Genomic DNA, 16,379 nt, shown 5'->3' with positions numbered 1-16,379 from the left:
TCTCGCTGACAATCCACTAGAAAAGACTTCCAAGCTCAGTCTCAAGGACATCGGAGAGTTCACCGCCCGGATTTCCTAGCATCCGCGCAACTTTCTGGACAGTGCTCATGAATTGGCCCAGTTGCTCCTCCTCGGCCTTCTTTCGGGTTTCAGTCTCCTTGCGGATCTCCTCGTCCGTTTTCTCCTTGTCATTGTCTTGTTCTTCGCCCTCGGGAGGGGGAAAGAACACCGATAGACAGCCTTCTTTGGAAATGTCATCAACATTGACCTCAACCTGTTCACCTAGGATATCATCCCAAGTAGGATTGAACAGCGATACCCCCCAGGACACTTTTGGTTTGAGACACCAGTGACCAGTCGTGTACGTGTACTCGTCGAAGCGGGCGAGCTCGAATACATGCGGCGAGTCAATCACTTGGAGCTGAATTGCGGCTTTTTCGATGAAGCGCTTGACTGGCGAGCCATACAAGAACCTCGCCCTGCGCTGGGGGGCAGCTCCCATATTTTTTACAGTTGGGTTCCATTGGAACCGAATAGAACGCAAGAACTTTTCCATATCGGGGGGCATCTCCTTGTCGGGGCAGAGCTCAAGAGCCTTCACTTCAAGTTGCCAGTCGGACCTGTATTCAAAGTCAGTTTCCAGTAAACTTCTAAAGAATTTAAGGTCAACAAACCTTTCAGGGTCAATCATGCTGATCTGCAATGGCATCTGACGATCAGCAGGGGCACTAATCTGTTTTGCTTTGTAACAACGGATTCCGTTAACCTCAAACTCCTGCGAGCCGAGAGGAAGAGAGAATTTCGCTTCCACGCGAATCATCAAATCGTCGTTTGGTTGGTACTCAAAGATGGCGGAATATCTAGGCATCATCGTCGGGAGGGATGTGATCGGTGCTTTCCCCCAGGGCTTAAGAAATTTGGATTTCATGATTCTCTGGAAGATCTTATCTTGCGGCAGCCGGATCCTAAAAGATAAGTCAGTCGGCAAGCCATTAGATTCCGGCAGGTGTGGTAACATACCCTGGGAGCAAACGTCCTTCGGTGTTCGCATGTGCAAGCATCTCGCGAAACTCCGAGAACTGATAAGAAGTACCATCGTTGGGCTTGCGCCACCGTTGCAGTGCGAACAAACCGAACTTTGCTCGCATTTGCAGCAATCCCCGAAATTTAGGAATTAACTTCAGTGTTTTCCGAAGGTGTGTAGTGACAGTAATCTTGTTGTTGCGCTTGACCTCCTCCGCAGTGGTTCCCCAGGTCGCGGCTACATCTGGGGCCAGTTCCGGTCCACAGAGAGCAGGGATTGAGAACCCTCCCAATTTTTGGAGAATGACGTGGGTTCTCATAAGCTCCACTCGGGGGGCTGCAATAAGGAACAACTTGATGTCCGTCTTTTGCTGGACCATTAGCCTCTCCCACAGCTCTCGGAATCGAGATGCAATGATGCACATATCCCGCTCCCGGTTTCCAGATATGAAAAGGCAGTCCTGGATACCAGGTCTGATGTAGATATATGCGGTGTATTTCAAGCGAAGGTAATCGAGGAGCTCGCGTCGGGCAGTGAAAAGGTAGTTCAACGACGGGCCATCAGCGGGCCAGAGGAAAGCAAGCTGTAGTTTCAAGGGTTAGTTTCCATAAAGGACCGAACACAAATCAGGGTTATCAGAGCGTTATCCATACCGTGTAGCTCATAGCAGTTTCCGGCGGCTTTCGCATCTCAGTCAGTCTTTCCTCCTGGTTTGCCCGCGACAGGGCATAGGCAACTTTCGTATTCGAATGCGCGTGTACCTTAGACCAACGCGATACTTTAGACAGAGTTCGCTGCCGCATCAAGCGACTCAACATATCCTGAAGCATATTCTGGGCCCCCAAAACCTGTTCTTCCCGGCCCCAGATGTGAACGAGCTATAAGGTTATTAGTATACTGAGTCCCTCAGATATTGGGGAATTTAACTGGCAACTGACCTTTGCATTTTCCGCGCTAATCCTCACATAGGCACCTGTGTCCTCGATAATTCTCTGGCGGAAGTCGGTGTTGGAAGCTTCTCCTGGGGTTACTTGTCTAGTTCTTCACCGGCTTGGTTAGTCCTAAGCGCCACAAACCGTAAAGCTTCATATACTCACTTTTCTTGAAAAACTTGACACTCGTAAGGCAAACGATAAGAAGCTATTTGTCTGTTAATAATGGCCTTGAGGTTGATGTGGGCACACTTACCATCCGGAGGAAGACCCTTGCGCCACCTTGCCTTGGAATAAGAGTCATTTTGGCCTGGCGGGTTAGATCGATTCTTGCCTCTGTGTTGCGAAGGACCTGAAGGAACTTTGCGTTTGTTTGACTGAAACGGTGGTCGTGATGCTCGGGTATCTCCCCTCTTGGCGTACTTACTTTGACCCGGTCCGACATTACGCGTCGAATGATTCGGTCGGTCGAACGTAGTGGAACTGCTGGTATTTAGCCCACGGTCATTGAAGATTGGTCCCTCTGGTGCCTGAGCTCGACCTGGTCTAGGTCCAATTTGAAAGAGACTTTGACTTGGAATTGGTGATTGCTTGGGCACAGGAGGTACACTTGGAATAGGGCCAATTACGGGCGCTGTTGAACTTGTCGGGTGCGCCGAATCGTCCAGGGGGGGGCGGTCATACTTCACATTCTCAAGAGGACCCTCGTCATCGAAATCAAAATCGTCGGAATCACGACCTGTATTTTCCGCGTACTCATCTTCTTCTTGGCGGTAGATGGTTCCCCGGCCAAAATCTGGGCCGGGGCCGTAGTTAGGTAGCTCCCATGCTATCAAAGTCAGTACATACAACCATAATTAAAGGAGATAACTTCTCACATTTGGCATTGAGACGCTCCCAGCTGGCGATATTAATTAGCAAAACATACTTGCAATTATTCGTGTGTGAGATATACTTACTCCGGGCAGGGCTGGGGTACAGACGCCATTTTAACGGAATCAGATGCCCACGGATGCTCGGTGGCTGGAGCTGTATCTCACGGGATGAATTATTCGGAATCAGTCAAGCTGATAAGGGTGACAGGGGGTATTTCGAAAGAAATAGATCTTCTTGTCGATGGAAGTGCGATGTATCTGATAAAAAGTCGATTGCAGCGGGAAATCAAAATAAGCGGGCAATGTGAGAGAAGTAATAGAAAAGTAAAGGATAGGTAGCCCTGGAGGTAACCGCGGAACCAGAAACGCAATGCGTCGCGCGGAAAGAGAACCTTCCAAATTTGGAAGGCGCCAGCGCCGGTGTGGGTGCACTGAGACTCAACTGTCACTTCTTATCTGGGGAAGTCATCAGAAAGTAAGAGTCCACAGGTATGTATCAAATCCGTTGCCTACCCAGGTAGGTAAAACTACAGTTATTGATGACATAGTACGGGTGTATATAATAAAAAATACCATGGTGTATACAGCCATAAAGCACATCGAACTAGTCCACTTCCAATGAGAAGATGCTGATGGATGAGGACACCCGAGATCTAGCTTTCTACAATTCTCACAGACTATGATTTAATGTGGGAATTGAAAGGAGTTAAAACAAACCAAATCTTGTAGTTGGGATGTTAGGGCACCGGAGTTTTGTTATTCCGTTCCGATATCTCCAAGATCTGTACAACATAAATATTGAAGCTGTGTTCGGTGAGCTCCTGCATTTGGATCACCACATTGATGGGGGAAGTTGTGCCACAATACAATAACAGCTTACGGCTGAATCTTTCAACTTTGGGACATTTTAGAACTGTCCAAGAATCTCATGCTTAAGGGAGCACAATAACCGACATATACATGTATTAGCTAGATAGGCTTGAAGTTCAGCATAGCAAAATCATGTGTAGTTCGGACAAGCAGATCTAATTTATAAAATCCATGATGGTGATATTGAGACGAAAAGGTGCCGATAGTTTGAGTATGACACTGCAGAGTGGGATGTCTTTGAAGAGCTTGAGAAAATCCATGAATTGATTTCACGTGTATAGAAACAGTTGGAATATTGTATGTACAGCTTGTACACATGTAGTTTGTACGGAGCATAAACTAGGAATAATGTGCTGTCGTTGCCCAGGTGTCTTACTGTGAGGCCGATGGATTTGATTGGCCAGACCTCCTTGCCGAACTAAGCCTAAAAGAGACGAAAGTGGACAACGCGTCGAGCGCGATTTCTCCTTCTCCGTTGATGTGTCCAGTCACATCTATTGCACCCCAATGAGCGATAGCGATTCAGAACCTTCGGCGCAGAGGCGCAGTGCCCGCGAACGCGCCCAATGGATGACCAAGGGTGCTCTCATTCGAGACGATTCCGACGATGAACTAGGCGTTGAGGACCTTCCGTGGGAATGGATTTACGATACAAATGAAGAGGCTACCCAGGAAACTGAGCCTAACAATGAAACACCTGCAAAACGGAGCCGAAGACGACCTTCTCGTCCCGCCCGCCAAAAACGCAAAATCGTTGGTGCACAGATGGGTCAATTCCAATGCAAAGTGGGCGAGGTGATTCTCTTGAAATCTCCTGAGGCTGGAAAGGACTGGGTTGGCATAATAACAGAATTTCTGGAAGAGGAGGACGAAGACGAAGAAGACGAGATTGTCAAATCCGCCAATATTATGTGGTTCGCATCACCCGACGAATTCATGGGCACGAGGAACAAGCGCCGGACCGATGCCTTGCTCAACGAGCAATACATTACACTCGATTTCAATAGCAACCCCTTGACATCAATCAGCGGCAAAGGGGCGGTTATGTCTCAGAGCACCTTCAGTGCCAAATACCCGAATGGCCCTCCAAAGAACAAGACTGAATTGGCGGAATACCACAAGTGCATTGTTTGTCGACGAGGTGTGAACCAAGTTCAAGGACGTTATACCGATGAGTTTGTCTGGGAGCAGGTGTACAATGCGGACAACATCCAACATCTGATCGATTGGGTCAGGGATGGCTTGAAAGCCTCCAGAAAACGCAAGGCTGCGGACGATGAAGTGAGTTGAACCACATCGTTTCAATTGTCAAAGCAGCGCTAATTTAGACCATCGCAGTACGTTGATACAAAGGAGACGGTGCCACCTACAACTCCGAGAAAGAGGCAGCGATTAGCAGCAACGAATGCCACACCACAATCGCAGCGCAAGAAGGCCCTGATGACTCCGACCCATAAACGGTAGGAAACAACGAAAAATGGTCCTCATAGAATGAAACTAACATATAGTAGGATTGTTGTCAAAAAGCCGCTTGAGTTTACACCTCTGGGCACCCGTGTCCTCTCACCCACACATTTTGACTCTCCCTACCGTCAAGCTCGGAATTTGCTACACGTCTCTACTGTTCCAGATTCATTACCGTGCCGGAAGACCGAGTTCAACACTGTATACAACCATCTTAGCGCTGCAATCATGGAAGGCACAGGTGCTTGTATCTATATCTCCGGTACCCCAGGCACTGGCAAGACTGCCACCGTACGCGAAGTGGTGGCGCAGCTAAACGGTGCCGTACACGAAGAGGAAATGGACGATTTCATTTTTGTCGAGATTAACGGCATGAAAGTCACCGACCCGCACCAATCCTACTCTTTGTTATGGGAAGCCTTGAAGGGCGACCGAGTATCGCCTTCACATGCATTGGATCTTCTCGAAAGAGAATTCTCAAATCCCTCCCCTCGTCGGGTATCTTGTGTTGTGCTCATGGATGAGTTGGATCAGCTTGTCACAAAAAATCAGTCCGTCATGTATAACTTCTTCAACTGGCCTGCTCTCCGCCACTCGCGCCTCATTGTCCTGGCTGTCGCAAACACCATGGATCTCCCCGAAAGAACCTTAAGCAACAAGATCTCCAGTCGTCTTGGCTTAACCCGTATCACATTTCCGGGATACCGTCACACAGATTTAATGGAAATCATCAGTACCCGCCTGGCGAGTGTACCGGGCAATATCGTCGATCCAGACGCCGTCCAATTCGCAAGTCGCAAAGTAGCCGCCGTCAGCGGTGATGCTAGACGAGCTCTGGATATCTGCCGTCGAGCGGTTGAAATCGCCGAGCAAGCTGCCGACGAGGCTGCTGCCGCAGATGAGGCCAAAGACGAGACAGAATCATTACCTCCCACACCCAGCAAAACCCCCGCCCGGCGCCAGGCAATCGCAGCCAAGGCCGGGGAATCGGCCGTCGCTAAACCTCCTGCGAAAGGCCAACCGGGCCGCGTGACTATCGCCACGATCAAGCAAGCCATTCACGAAGCTACGTCAACTCCACTGCAACAATCCTTGCGCTGTCTCCCACTATCAGGAAAGCTTTTCCTGGCCGCGCTACTAGCCCGCGTCCACCGGACAGGCATTTCAGAATCTACATTCGGCGACGTCCTAGACGAAGCTCGCCGCATCGCCGATGCAGCCGTCGCCGTTGCTGGCGCCGCTGGCGCTGATGTGAAAGATTTCTTGCTGGGCGGAGGCCCCAGTGCTCGCGTGCGGAGCCTGGGCCATGCGGCCATGTTGCTCATGAACTCGGGTGTCCTGGCGCTGGAGCAAGGCTCTGGTTCTAAAAGCGTGCTTGGGGGTACTACGATTCCCACTCGCGGTGACCGCAGTAGTAAAGTTCGGCTTAGGGTTGCGGCGGAAGATGTCAGGTCCGCTTTCAGGGAGGATGTCGAGGCGAAGGGCTTTGGTTTGGGTATTGAGCAGTGATGTTCAAGGTTTTTCTTTTAGGTGTTCTATACGATACGCATTACCTGGAGTTAGTGTAATATCGCATAATAGTTTGCATATGATACCCTTTCAGTCCAACTATGTCTGTGCTCTAGATCATAGAGGCTATTTGTACGTATTGTCCATGTGGTCGATTGCCAAGGGTATCATTTGGCTCAATTGGTGTTCGTATCATACAGAGCGTTAAGACTAGTAGTTTCGGGGGCATGAAACGAGCCTTTCAGAGACTTTTTCCGATACATGTTTGAATATTTTTAAAATCAAGAGCCTTCCACAGACCGCGCTTAACTCCACATAGTGCCAACAAGAACTTGGTGGCAAAAAATAAAATGAATACAGGGTATTGAGAAATTGGAAGAGAGGGTACGAATGCCAGTGATGCTGGTCATCCCTCTAGTACCGTTGTCTACCGAGAGTCGGGGCCCAAGTCAGAGGGTGAGTCTCGGGGGTGGCCTCTTCGTCCTGCTTCCAGATCTTGATTGTTTTATCAGCTTCACCTGTGATAAGACGCAAACCAGTACGATCAAAGGTAGAAGCCATAATACCAGCTTCAGCTTCAAGAGAGCCGGGCTGTGCGGTAGTCTCCATAGACTGGAAGCGGTGACCAGTCTTCCAATCCCAGAATGACATGGAACCGTTGTCACCGCCAGAGAAGAGAACGTTCTCATCGTTGACGGCGAGAGAGTTGATGACGGAGTTCTGGCCGTCAAAGTTTTGCATGAAATCGCCCTTAGGGCACATCCACTGCTTGATGCTTCCGGTACTGGCACTGGCAAATGTATACTCGGTGGGGTGAATGGCGATATTGCGAACACCCTTCTTGTGGTGTGTCAGAACGCCCATGCTCTTACCAGCGGCCAAATCCCACAACCGGACTGTGGAGTCCAGCGAGCCGGAGATAATCTGAGGGTCGGCGTCTTGGCACTTGATGTCGGCGACAGTGCCTTTGTGTCCGCTGAGAACGTGGATGTTGCTTCGCGTGCGCATATCCCAGACTCGGCACACGCCATCACGACCACCCGTGACTAACAGATCGAGACGAGGGTGAAGGGCGAGAGTGTACACACCGCTGAGATGACCGTGGTAGTGTCGAATGACCTTGTTGGTCTCCAAATCCCAACACTTGACCATCTTATCCTCACCGCACGAGAAAAGGTACGGATGCCGGGGTGACACTGCTAAGCCACGGACGGTGGAGATGTGACCGGTGAGAGTGAGTCGCAATGCGCCCGTCGCCAGATTCCAAATCTTGATTGTCCGATCTCCTGCTCCACTAGCAAACCACTGATTGTTCGGTTCCACTGCCAAAGCCCGCACCCATCCCAGATGTCCCGAAATAACGCGCATCAGCTTCCAAGGCGCGTGCCACTCGGGCCGCTGCTGCTTGGTGGCCGACGGTCTCTGGATCAAACTCGTAGGCTGTTCCCCAGCAGGGGCTGCTCCTGCTCCAGTGCCTGATGGCCGCCTCACAAGAGACATGGATGCGCCGCTGCCATCTGCGGGTTTCTGCGCCTGAATCTTCGGCCGTTTTGTCCGGCCGGCTGTAGCCTTCGCCTGTTTCTCTGCGAGAGCTCGTGGTAGCTCAATAATATCTTCATACTCTGCCTTCCGTCGGTAGGAAACGCCGATCGAGCCGTCTGTAAGAGTTGAAGGCGTGACCGTCAGGTGTTCGGTACCAAAGAGCTCAGCGGTCCGCTTTGCGGACATGCGCACCGCCTGATCGACGGGCTGAGGTGTGTATTCCATTGTGTGCGCGAAAGTAATTGGTGTGGGGAGTGTGGAATAAGTCCGTGTCCTTTGAGGGACAGAAGCTCCAAATAATCACGATCCGATGGTGCGCGAGATGAAAAAAAGCTTGCGGCAGGTTCGTCGCTGCAATCGAGTCCGGAGCTTCAGTTTAAGCGCTGGTTTTGGAAGCACACTTGATTGAAGACCGAGGCTGCGTCTCTAGCAGCTGCAAGGCAAGATATGGTTAAAGATGGTACACAGGATGTGCATGAATCTTTGAATCGAAGTTGCACCGGGTGTTTCTGCCTGAGGCGCCAATCACATTATACCTGGCAAAAAGGGCGGTGAGGCGGAAAGCGGTGGCCAGTAGTATCGGTCTCGAAAGGTTGAGCTTCAGCTGAGTTTCCTCCATGTACATAATAAATAAGCTACGTTTATTAGAAAATATATGGATTCGTACCATTCGTCCTTTCCCGACGATCTATTGTGAGCTCTCAAATTTACATTATGTACAATAAAAGCAGAATACCCATTTACATCGTGTTAGGGTCCCTTAAATAAGACAAAGAACCTCCCTGTAGATGTGAACGGCAAACTCCAAACTACATATTCCAAGTAACAGTACCTACGGCTAACCTATATTATTGTACCTTTTATATGCGACGCCCATACCAACATTGTAGTTTCACATCTCACCTGAGGTCACAAGAACAATGGGAACATTCTGTGTATCTTATGTACCATAGGACCAGGTCTCCATTTCCCGCAGAAATAAATTCGTTGAGCTAACGATTTTGTTGTAGAATATCTTCGCTAGGAGCAGGTGGACCAACCTTCCAAGGTTGGAAGCCCCCGCGGCCTCCATATTGATGACTCAGCTCCTCTTCTTATCGCAGCTCTTATCGCAATATCACTCTTCCTCTTCCAAAGTCGTCATGGATTCCGATCAGAAGTTCGCTCTGCACGAAGCTGCCCGAGAAGGAAGAAGTGAGCTTGGCTCTTCTCTGTATAGAAATATATACTAACATATCTTCTTAGACCAGGTTGTTGAGTCGTTGCTTAATGTGAGTTGTGCTCCACCTAGGGCCGAGGCTGCCCCGCAAGATCGAGCTGGCGCTGGTACTGTTCAGTCTCCAAGAACAAGGCTAACTATTGGGACAGGTAAACCCAAAATCTGCATTCGTGAAAGATGATGATGAGCGCCTTCCCATTCACTGGGCTGTGGCCTACAACCGCCTCCCGGTCGTGGAATTGCTAGTTGCGATGAAGGATTTCGACCCAGATGTAGAAGTGAGTATCACTATTCTATTTTCGAAGAGAATTCCCCGCGCCTTTTTGAAGTCTACTGCCATCATCATATATAACTTTGCTAAATCACCATAGGATGGATCCGGTTGGACGCCTCTCATGATTGCAGCTAGCCTAAAAGATGCCGCAGGCGACGCCACGATCGACCTATTACTGCGAAAAGGAGCTGATGTTTCTATGAAAAGTAACAATGGACAGGTCAGCTTTCCGAGACAACTACTTGGCTATTGGGAGCACATGGACTTACTATCTAGTAGAATGCGCTGCACTTCGCAAGTTCCAAGTCAAATCTTTCCACCGTCCGCACCTTGCTTGCCAATAAATGCAGCGCCAGAGTTAAGGATAAGCGTGGCCAACTTCCCCTACACAGAGCAGCCGCGGTGGGATCTGTGCCTATTTTGAAGGCCCTCTTGGAAGAGGGTAGGAGTCCTGTCAACGCAACAGATGGGGACGGATTCACAGCGCTTCACCACGCTATCTCTGAGGGACATGGACCTGCCGCGATCCTATTGTTGAAATCTGGAGCAGAGGCGGAGAAGAGGGATAGTGAAGGTCGATTGGCGATTGAGCTAGTCCCAGATGACAAGGTAAGCCCCTCACTAGAGTTGAGTATCCATTTATATCAGAATGGCTAATCCGTCGTTTTATCCAGGTCAAGCAATACATCTTGCAGACAGCAGAGAGAGAAGGAATTGAGCTCCCTTAAGTATCTGGCGCCAGAGGATTATGTTTTAACGTTCAGACGAATCGTCGCGGGAACGCGGCCTCAGTGGTCCAGCATGCCCGCAGTCCCAATGTCTGAACTTGCATAATCTTGGGTTATTAATTACAGCTTCTAACGATCAGATCAAGCCTTACATGTCTTTATAAATCTTTTAAATTTGCTAAATAATCTTTTTATGTGCTGCCAAAGGATTAGGGCTATGTGACATGAGCTCCAACGTACGAGGATGAGTGATGATAGGTCTCGATCACTCTGGTGATTGAATGGCCATTTTAACATTTGGGAAGTTTGGGGACCTTCTGGGGGACTTCTCGAATAGTGCAGTCAACCTCAAAATGATGGTACCGAGTAAGACTCGACTTCCCCTCCAAATTTTACCCAACCACCATACCAAGGGTGAAACCATCTATGCCGGTATCGCTTACACCGTCGAGTGGAATTTGTCAACCCACGACCACTCGGCCCGATCATATTGAACTGAAACCCCTCGAAAGCCCCTATATCACAGAATATGTGGCGACTATCAGCAGTGAGCACAATATAATATTGGCTCATTCCATCTAGCCCTGAAGCCCTGGAGCGTTGTGTCGATGACTAAACGAGTATCTTCAGCCGACACTGAGAGCAGTGAATCCAAATTCCAGTGTAATGTGAGCGCACTCGAACACTGACAGTTACTATATCTTATTTAGTTTTAACAACGATAATCCTATCTACAATGAATTGCCGAACTTCAATATCAAGGTTCCAACTGAGTCAACAAACGACTAGCTCTTCCAAAGCGCAAATAGAAACGAAGTCTGCCATGATTACTTCCGCTGGCTTGACCCCTACATCCATTTAGAGTGCATCTACAGCTACCTCGATATAAAGTGGGACCGGTAGTGCGGCGACTCCTACTTCCGCTACTTCTTTGCAAAGTACTACAGTCGCCGGTATGTTGGCGTTTGAGCCAAAAGTGAGTATATGCGACGGCAGAATTCCGAAATTCTAAGAAGTTGCGCGGAATGTAAGTGGGTATGGGGAAGAGGAACAAACAGGTTTTTCTAGCTTTTGCTATCCCTTTGAAATCAATCATAGTTTATGGCTTCCAATACAATGGAGATAATTGATCCTTTGTCTTGCGATGAGAAACCTTTGACAAATAGCGCGTGGTATAGGTGCTTTGCAGTTACGTCCAGGCAATACCGATGTCTCAGGGAGCTTGGCGAGCTACGCCTCGACATTTCAAATACACAATTTTCGAAGGTTAAAAAAAATCGCCTATAAGAGGAGAGATAGGCAAACTTTTCTCCATAGGCCCGAGGGATTCATAATAGCAATATAGTGTGGAAAGGGGGAAGGTGTATCCAAAATGTCAACTGTCTCTTGATTGAATTTGCCAAGGAATGTAGGGCTGCATGTTTGAGTGTCCAGCCTTTCTTGATAATGTCATAGATAATATCATAGAAGCACATACTTCTGTCTTGTGCATATAAACAAGTGATCTGCCCCTTTCAAAACAAGGATAGATCACCGTTTGCCATAACCAGTCAGCGACGTCATACATCAACATTTCAATGCTTCTCTGATAAACAACATTCCTTGTCAATTCTCATTGCCATACTTTGACCTGTGGCGAAGATTCCCTTATCTGCCAAGTTAGGTCTGCTGTCAATAATCAACACCATGACTTCTTCAACACCATTGACAAAGCGAGCCCTCTCGGAGCAAGAACACCCGGAAGATGAACCATTAAGCTCGCCCACAAAGAGGCGTCGGTTTTACTTCGCTGATAAAGTTGTTACACCTATCACGCCCGAAAGTCCTAGAGACCTCATACCCCGAACAATCCCCGCAGCAGAGTTATCGGCCGAACGCGCCTTCAGCTTAAGAAGTGCATCCGAGGATGATAATTTTACAATAGAATGCGACTGTCCACCTCTACGCGGCCGATCCGACTATCGTGTCTGGCGCCGCGAAATGAAGATTGTTCTGAGTGAGAACCTGGTTTGGGATTTAGTTGATGGCAAAATCGGTCAACGTCCTCGATCACATTACTTGGGAAACCAATTAGACAGTCTGAACGAGGTGGCAAGGAAGATCATTAACAAAAATCTATCCCCTACTACCAAGCCAATGGTTCGCAACATTCGAAACGCACAGAAGATGTGGGAGAAGTTGGAAAAACATTGCAAACCTACTGATTGGAATTTGGTGCGAACTGGCTGGGTTGAATTGCAGAATACCAAATACAGCCAATGTTATGATGTCTGGGAGTATGTATATAAGGTGGATGATGCATGGAGATGCATATGTCTTGACCAGGAGGATAATCTTGAGAAACACGAACTCGCCCGTTGTGCTAGTCTTGTGTCCTCTTTGGATACACCTAAGTGGGAAACTTGGAAGATGGGTTTCCTCTCTGGTCGAAATAAACCAACCTGGTCAAGCCTGGTGGAGAGCCTGACGTCGGCTGAGGACAAGGGCATTGTGTCTGATTTGATTGGCATTGCACTTTGACTCAAATCTTAGCGAGTGATCGTTCTCTGGTGCTGTGCAAGGTGCCTCATTTTGTTATACTTATACAGCATTACCTGGGGTTGCATAGACAAATCAACCATCGTGTGTTTTCTTGTGTGCAATCGCAGCTCATATTTACCTTGAATGTATAAGAAGACCCTCTTGTTCACACTGGAAAGGGAAGTGGACCCAGATGGAGCTTTGATCTTATCTGATCGATCAGCACTCGGACAACCCAAGGTTGGTATTGATCTTTACAATGGGTGGCTGCCTACAAGTCATAAGCGACTATTGTTTTAGACCACTACTTTGGATTTCACAACTCTAAAAATGTATCAATCAGGTCGGAGGGCTGGCTAAAGAAATCAAACATCACGATCCCCACTCGCTTGCCTCTCTGTCTTTTCAGGAGATGTACTAATTGCTGATTAATACCGCCAGCTGGTGTGTAGCAAGTCCCATTTCCCAGTGCCATAATGCGGGGCCAATCGGGTGGATCATTTGCAATGTTATTACTAGAAGCCCATGTCCAGAACAGACTGTCCGGATGCCGGGTAATGGCTTTGTGGATATTTTTCACTGTGGCGTTGTATTTCCATTTGATATTCTCGATCGCACTGGACCCTGTCGGCGTGAGCGGCTGGTAGTAGTCTTCTATGTATGCACTCAAGCTCTTGGCCTTGTTGTATATCAGGGTAATATCTGCGCCGTTATCAGTCCAGAGACTGGGCGAGAAATGCAGGCCGGGGAGTGCCGCTGTGTAAGAACCTAGAAGTTTGTCCAGGTCAAAACGGCGCATGAGAGTTATCTTTCCACGGGAATCACCCAGGGTACCTAGTTCGTCTTTTGTTTGCATGAAATAATGGCGCGCGACAGGGGAGGTGAGGATATTGTAGAGCTGCAATTGCACGGCCGCGTTGTTGGAGGCGTACAGGCCCGTCGAGCCTTGGTACTGGAATGAAAGGAAGATAGTCTCTGATGGATGATCATCTAGCCACTGATAAAAACCAAACAGTACATCATTGACTGTGGCTGTCTGCGAAAGCAGGGCCTGGGCATGGTAGAAGACGAGGGTGGAGTTTGTCGGGTCGAACGCATATCGCAGATCAAATGCCCGGATTCCCATGTCGAGCATGTCGACGAAAGGTAACTCTTGACATCGCAATGCCTGTTGTACTGGAACATTGACTTGGTTGAGATTTGTGATGCCCCGCATGGTATCTTGCGTCGTCTGTGTATAATTCCACGTGGCGCTGTCATGAGTGCCGGGGATGTTCATATGAACGAGCAAGGTTTCATCGGGATAGTTCTTCATCCATTCTGATTTTTCGCCTGTGCTTTTTTTGCATGATCCAAATATTGGAGTGGCATTGTCAAGTACTGTTTGAAGTGCGAAATCCGCTAGGGTGGCAGTCACCAGGGGAATGGCCATGGCCATCACAACTGAAGTCTTCCACATCATGGAAAATACTGAAAGTTCACTCAATAATTAAGTACCCAGATCAAAAGGAAATTCTGGAATATGTAGTGTTATATATGCTTACCGAAAGGAGTTATCCTGCAGGGGTCAATGCCAAGACCCAATTACCGGTAACCCCTCGGGGAAATCTGAACTGAACTTCATTTGATGTTGAGAATTGAGAAGAGTTGAGAGTAATTTAGCCCCAAAGTCGGCTATAGGGCCATATGGCTGGCACTGAGCTTGACTCAACACGTGGACCGATTGTTAGGTCGCGACTGGTGCGCCTGCGGTGGAGCTTCATTTTGTTTCTCATCTTAGGCTTATTGGCAGTTACTTCGGAAATCTATATCTTCGAAAATCTCCGACAAACCTGGTTTCTCTCTGTCAAACCTATCGCCATTATGCGCAGCTTCGTCTTGCTTTCCGTGGCAACCTCAGTGCTGGGTCAAACAAGTGACACCTTCTATCCTACGCTGAATGGCACATCATACATCAGCAACAGCTCGATTGGAACATACGGTGGTGTCTATGAAGCTCCAACCAATGGTCCGACCGTGGGCACCCCCTACGGCATCTATGACTACTGTTCTATGCCGCATCCTCGTTCAGAGGAATACAAGCTGCCCGAAGCTCTAACCAGCGGCTCAACTAAGGGAAAGCTTGTGTACCTGGAATATCTACAGCGCCACCAGCGCCGAACTCCGTACAACATTCTTCCAGGTGGGGAGGTAAGCAATTTTCAGATCAACTATCAGCCCAAACTAACTCCTTCCCTCAGAACCAAGCATATCACTGCGACAATGTGCGCCCGTATCTCTATGCAGGCCCCAACAGCGCAAGCGGCATGCAACCCATGCCAATGTATGCACAGACATACCAGGATCCCACCAACCCCTTCACGCCCGGCGTGAACGGCACCTGTCAGTACCCCCAGATCACCATCGGAGGAGTCCAGGACGGATATCAACACGGTAAGGACCTGTGGGGCGTCTACGGCAAGAAGCTCGGCTTGATCCCCAAGAAGCCAAACAACCGCGTTTGGTTCCGCTCCAGTGAGTCCGCTCTCACGCAGGCCTCCGCTGGCACCGTCCTGCGCGGCATGTGGCCTCACTATGAGGGAGCTCTACCCCTGCACCAGATGGTTTCATCTGTCAATACCGTCAATGCGGGATACTCCTGTCCTGCTGTCAGTTCTACTCTATCGAGTATAAAGTCTACCACGCAGTGGAAAGAGCATCTGGCTGTCACTGAGAATTTGCGCTCGAAGCTGGGTGCTATGTTGGGCGCGACAGATAGTTCATGGCAAAGCACCTTTGACCACTTTTCGGATAACTTCCAGGGCCGTCTTTGCAATGGCTATGATCTACCCTGCAGTGTGTCGAATTCCTCGGCTTGTGTCACGATGCAGATGGCCGAGGAGGTCTTCCGTGCTGGTGATTGGGAGTGGAACTACTACTGGCGCTCGAACCCGGAGGTAGTCAAGTACATCCAGCTTGTCGAGGGCTTGTTTATTGGCGAGATTATTTCTCGTCTGCAAGCTGTCCTGGATGGGAAGTCTTCCCTTGATTACAGCCACGTCTTTATTCATGACGGAGATATCGGTCCTATTCTAGGTGCTTTGGGAATCGAAACCCTTCGCTGGCCTGGTATGGCATCCAACATTGCTTTTGAAGTTTGGTAAGTCGCTTCTTTTTGGTACGCTGGGGTACTGTCTAATGGGTTTTTAGGGAAACAAAAGATAAAAAGCATGGGAAGTCGTTCTACGCCCGGGTTTTGTACAGTGGTCATCCCATTCGAAGCACCCATGGTCTTCTTGACTGGGTCCCTCTCTCGGAGCTGATTGATATCCTGAGCCCTTACTTCCCTGAGAATATAACTTCTCTCTGTGGTTAAACACAAGCTGGAGGTCGGAAATCCCAATTATCGTCTCAGAAGATATTTCTAGAATAATCAAATCAAA

General features: G+C 48.8%; 7 protein-coding genes across 7 annotated transcripts; 4 read left to right on the top strand and 3 right to left on the bottom strand.

Moving 5' to 3' along the window:
- Positions 1-16: 16 nt before the first annotated feature.
- Positions 17-2,944, bottom strand: PGRI_035490 (uncharacterized protein; the record flags this gene model as incomplete). Its single annotated transcript, XM_040791262.1, has 10 exons — positions 17-620; positions 675-965; positions 1,021-1,607; positions 1,678-1,902; positions 1,963-2,045; positions 2,101-2,164; positions 2,213-2,333; positions 2,380-2,785; positions 2,835-2,857; positions 2,916-2,944. The coding sequence occupies 10 exons, from the start codon at positions 2,942-2,944 to the stop codon at positions 17-19; spliced, it is 2,433 nt and encodes an 810-aa protein (XP_040645339.1).
- A 1,264-nt stretch (positions 2,945-4,208) lies between these two features.
- PGRI_035480 (origin recognition complex subunit 1) lies at positions 4,209-6,674 on the top strand (the record flags this gene model as incomplete). Its single annotated transcript, XM_040791261.1, has 3 exons — positions 4,209-4,982; positions 5,040-5,161; positions 5,213-6,674. The coding sequence occupies 3 exons, from the start codon at positions 4,209-4,211 to the stop codon at positions 6,672-6,674; spliced, it is 2,358 nt and encodes a 785-aa protein (XP_040645338.1).
- Positions 6,675-7,088: 414 nt separating this feature from the next.
- On the bottom strand, positions 7,089-8,441 carry PGRI_035470 (WD40 repeat domain-containing protein; the record flags this gene model as incomplete). The annotated part of the gene is made up of 1 exon (XM_040791260.1): positions 7,089-8,441. The coding sequence occupies one exon, from the start codon at positions 8,439-8,441 to the stop codon at positions 7,089-7,091; it is 1,353 nt and encodes a 450-aa protein (XP_040645337.1).
- A 917-nt stretch (positions 8,442-9,358) lies between these two features.
- On the top strand, positions 9,359-10,437 carry PGRI_035460 (ankyrin repeat domain-containing protein; the record flags this gene model as incomplete). The annotated part of the gene is made up of 6 exons (XM_040791259.1): positions 9,359-9,410; positions 9,462-9,487; positions 9,585-9,713; positions 9,807-9,929; positions 9,989-10,318; positions 10,384-10,437. The coding sequence occupies 6 exons, from the start codon at positions 9,359-9,361 to the stop codon at positions 10,435-10,437; spliced, it is 714 nt and encodes a 237-aa protein (XP_040645336.1).
- A 1,686-nt stretch (positions 10,438-12,123) lies between these two features.
- PGRI_035450 (uncharacterized protein) lies at positions 12,124-12,957 on the top strand (the record flags this gene model as incomplete). Its single annotated transcript, XM_040791258.1, has 1 exon — positions 12,124-12,957. The coding sequence occupies one exon, from the start codon at positions 12,124-12,126 to the stop codon at positions 12,955-12,957; it is 834 nt and encodes a 277-aa protein (XP_040645335.1).
- A 316-nt stretch (positions 12,958-13,273) lies between these two features.
- Positions 13,274-14,416, bottom strand: PGRI_035440 (phosphatidylinositol-specific phospholipase C; the record flags this gene model as incomplete). Its single annotated transcript, XM_040791257.1, has 1 exon — positions 13,274-14,416. The coding sequence occupies one exon, from the start codon at positions 14,414-14,416 to the stop codon at positions 13,274-13,276; it is 1,143 nt and encodes a 380-aa protein (XP_040645334.1).
- Positions 14,417-14,820: 404 nt separating this feature from the next.
- On the top strand, positions 14,821-16,312 carry PGRI_035430 (Histidine phosphatase superfamily, clade-2; the record flags this gene model as incomplete). The annotated part of the gene is made up of 3 exons (XM_040791256.1): positions 14,821-15,147; positions 15,198-16,096; positions 16,147-16,312. 3 exons carry the CDS (start codon positions 14,821-14,823, stop codon positions 16,310-16,312), a joined length of 1,392 nt encoding a protein of 463 aa, XP_040645333.1.
- Positions 16,313-16,379: the final 67 nt, after the last annotated feature.

The sequence above is a fragment of the Penicillium griseofulvum genome (genome assembly GCF_001561935.1).
Source record: "Penicillium griseofulvum strain PG3 chromosome Unknown contig_86, whole genome shotgun sequence".
Lineage (NCBI taxonomy): Eukaryota > Fungi > Ascomycota > Eurotiomycetes > Eurotiales > Aspergillaceae > Penicillium > Penicillium griseofulvum.
Note: the sequence above shows the minus strand (reverse complement) of the source record. Positions and strands in the feature narration are given on the sequence as shown.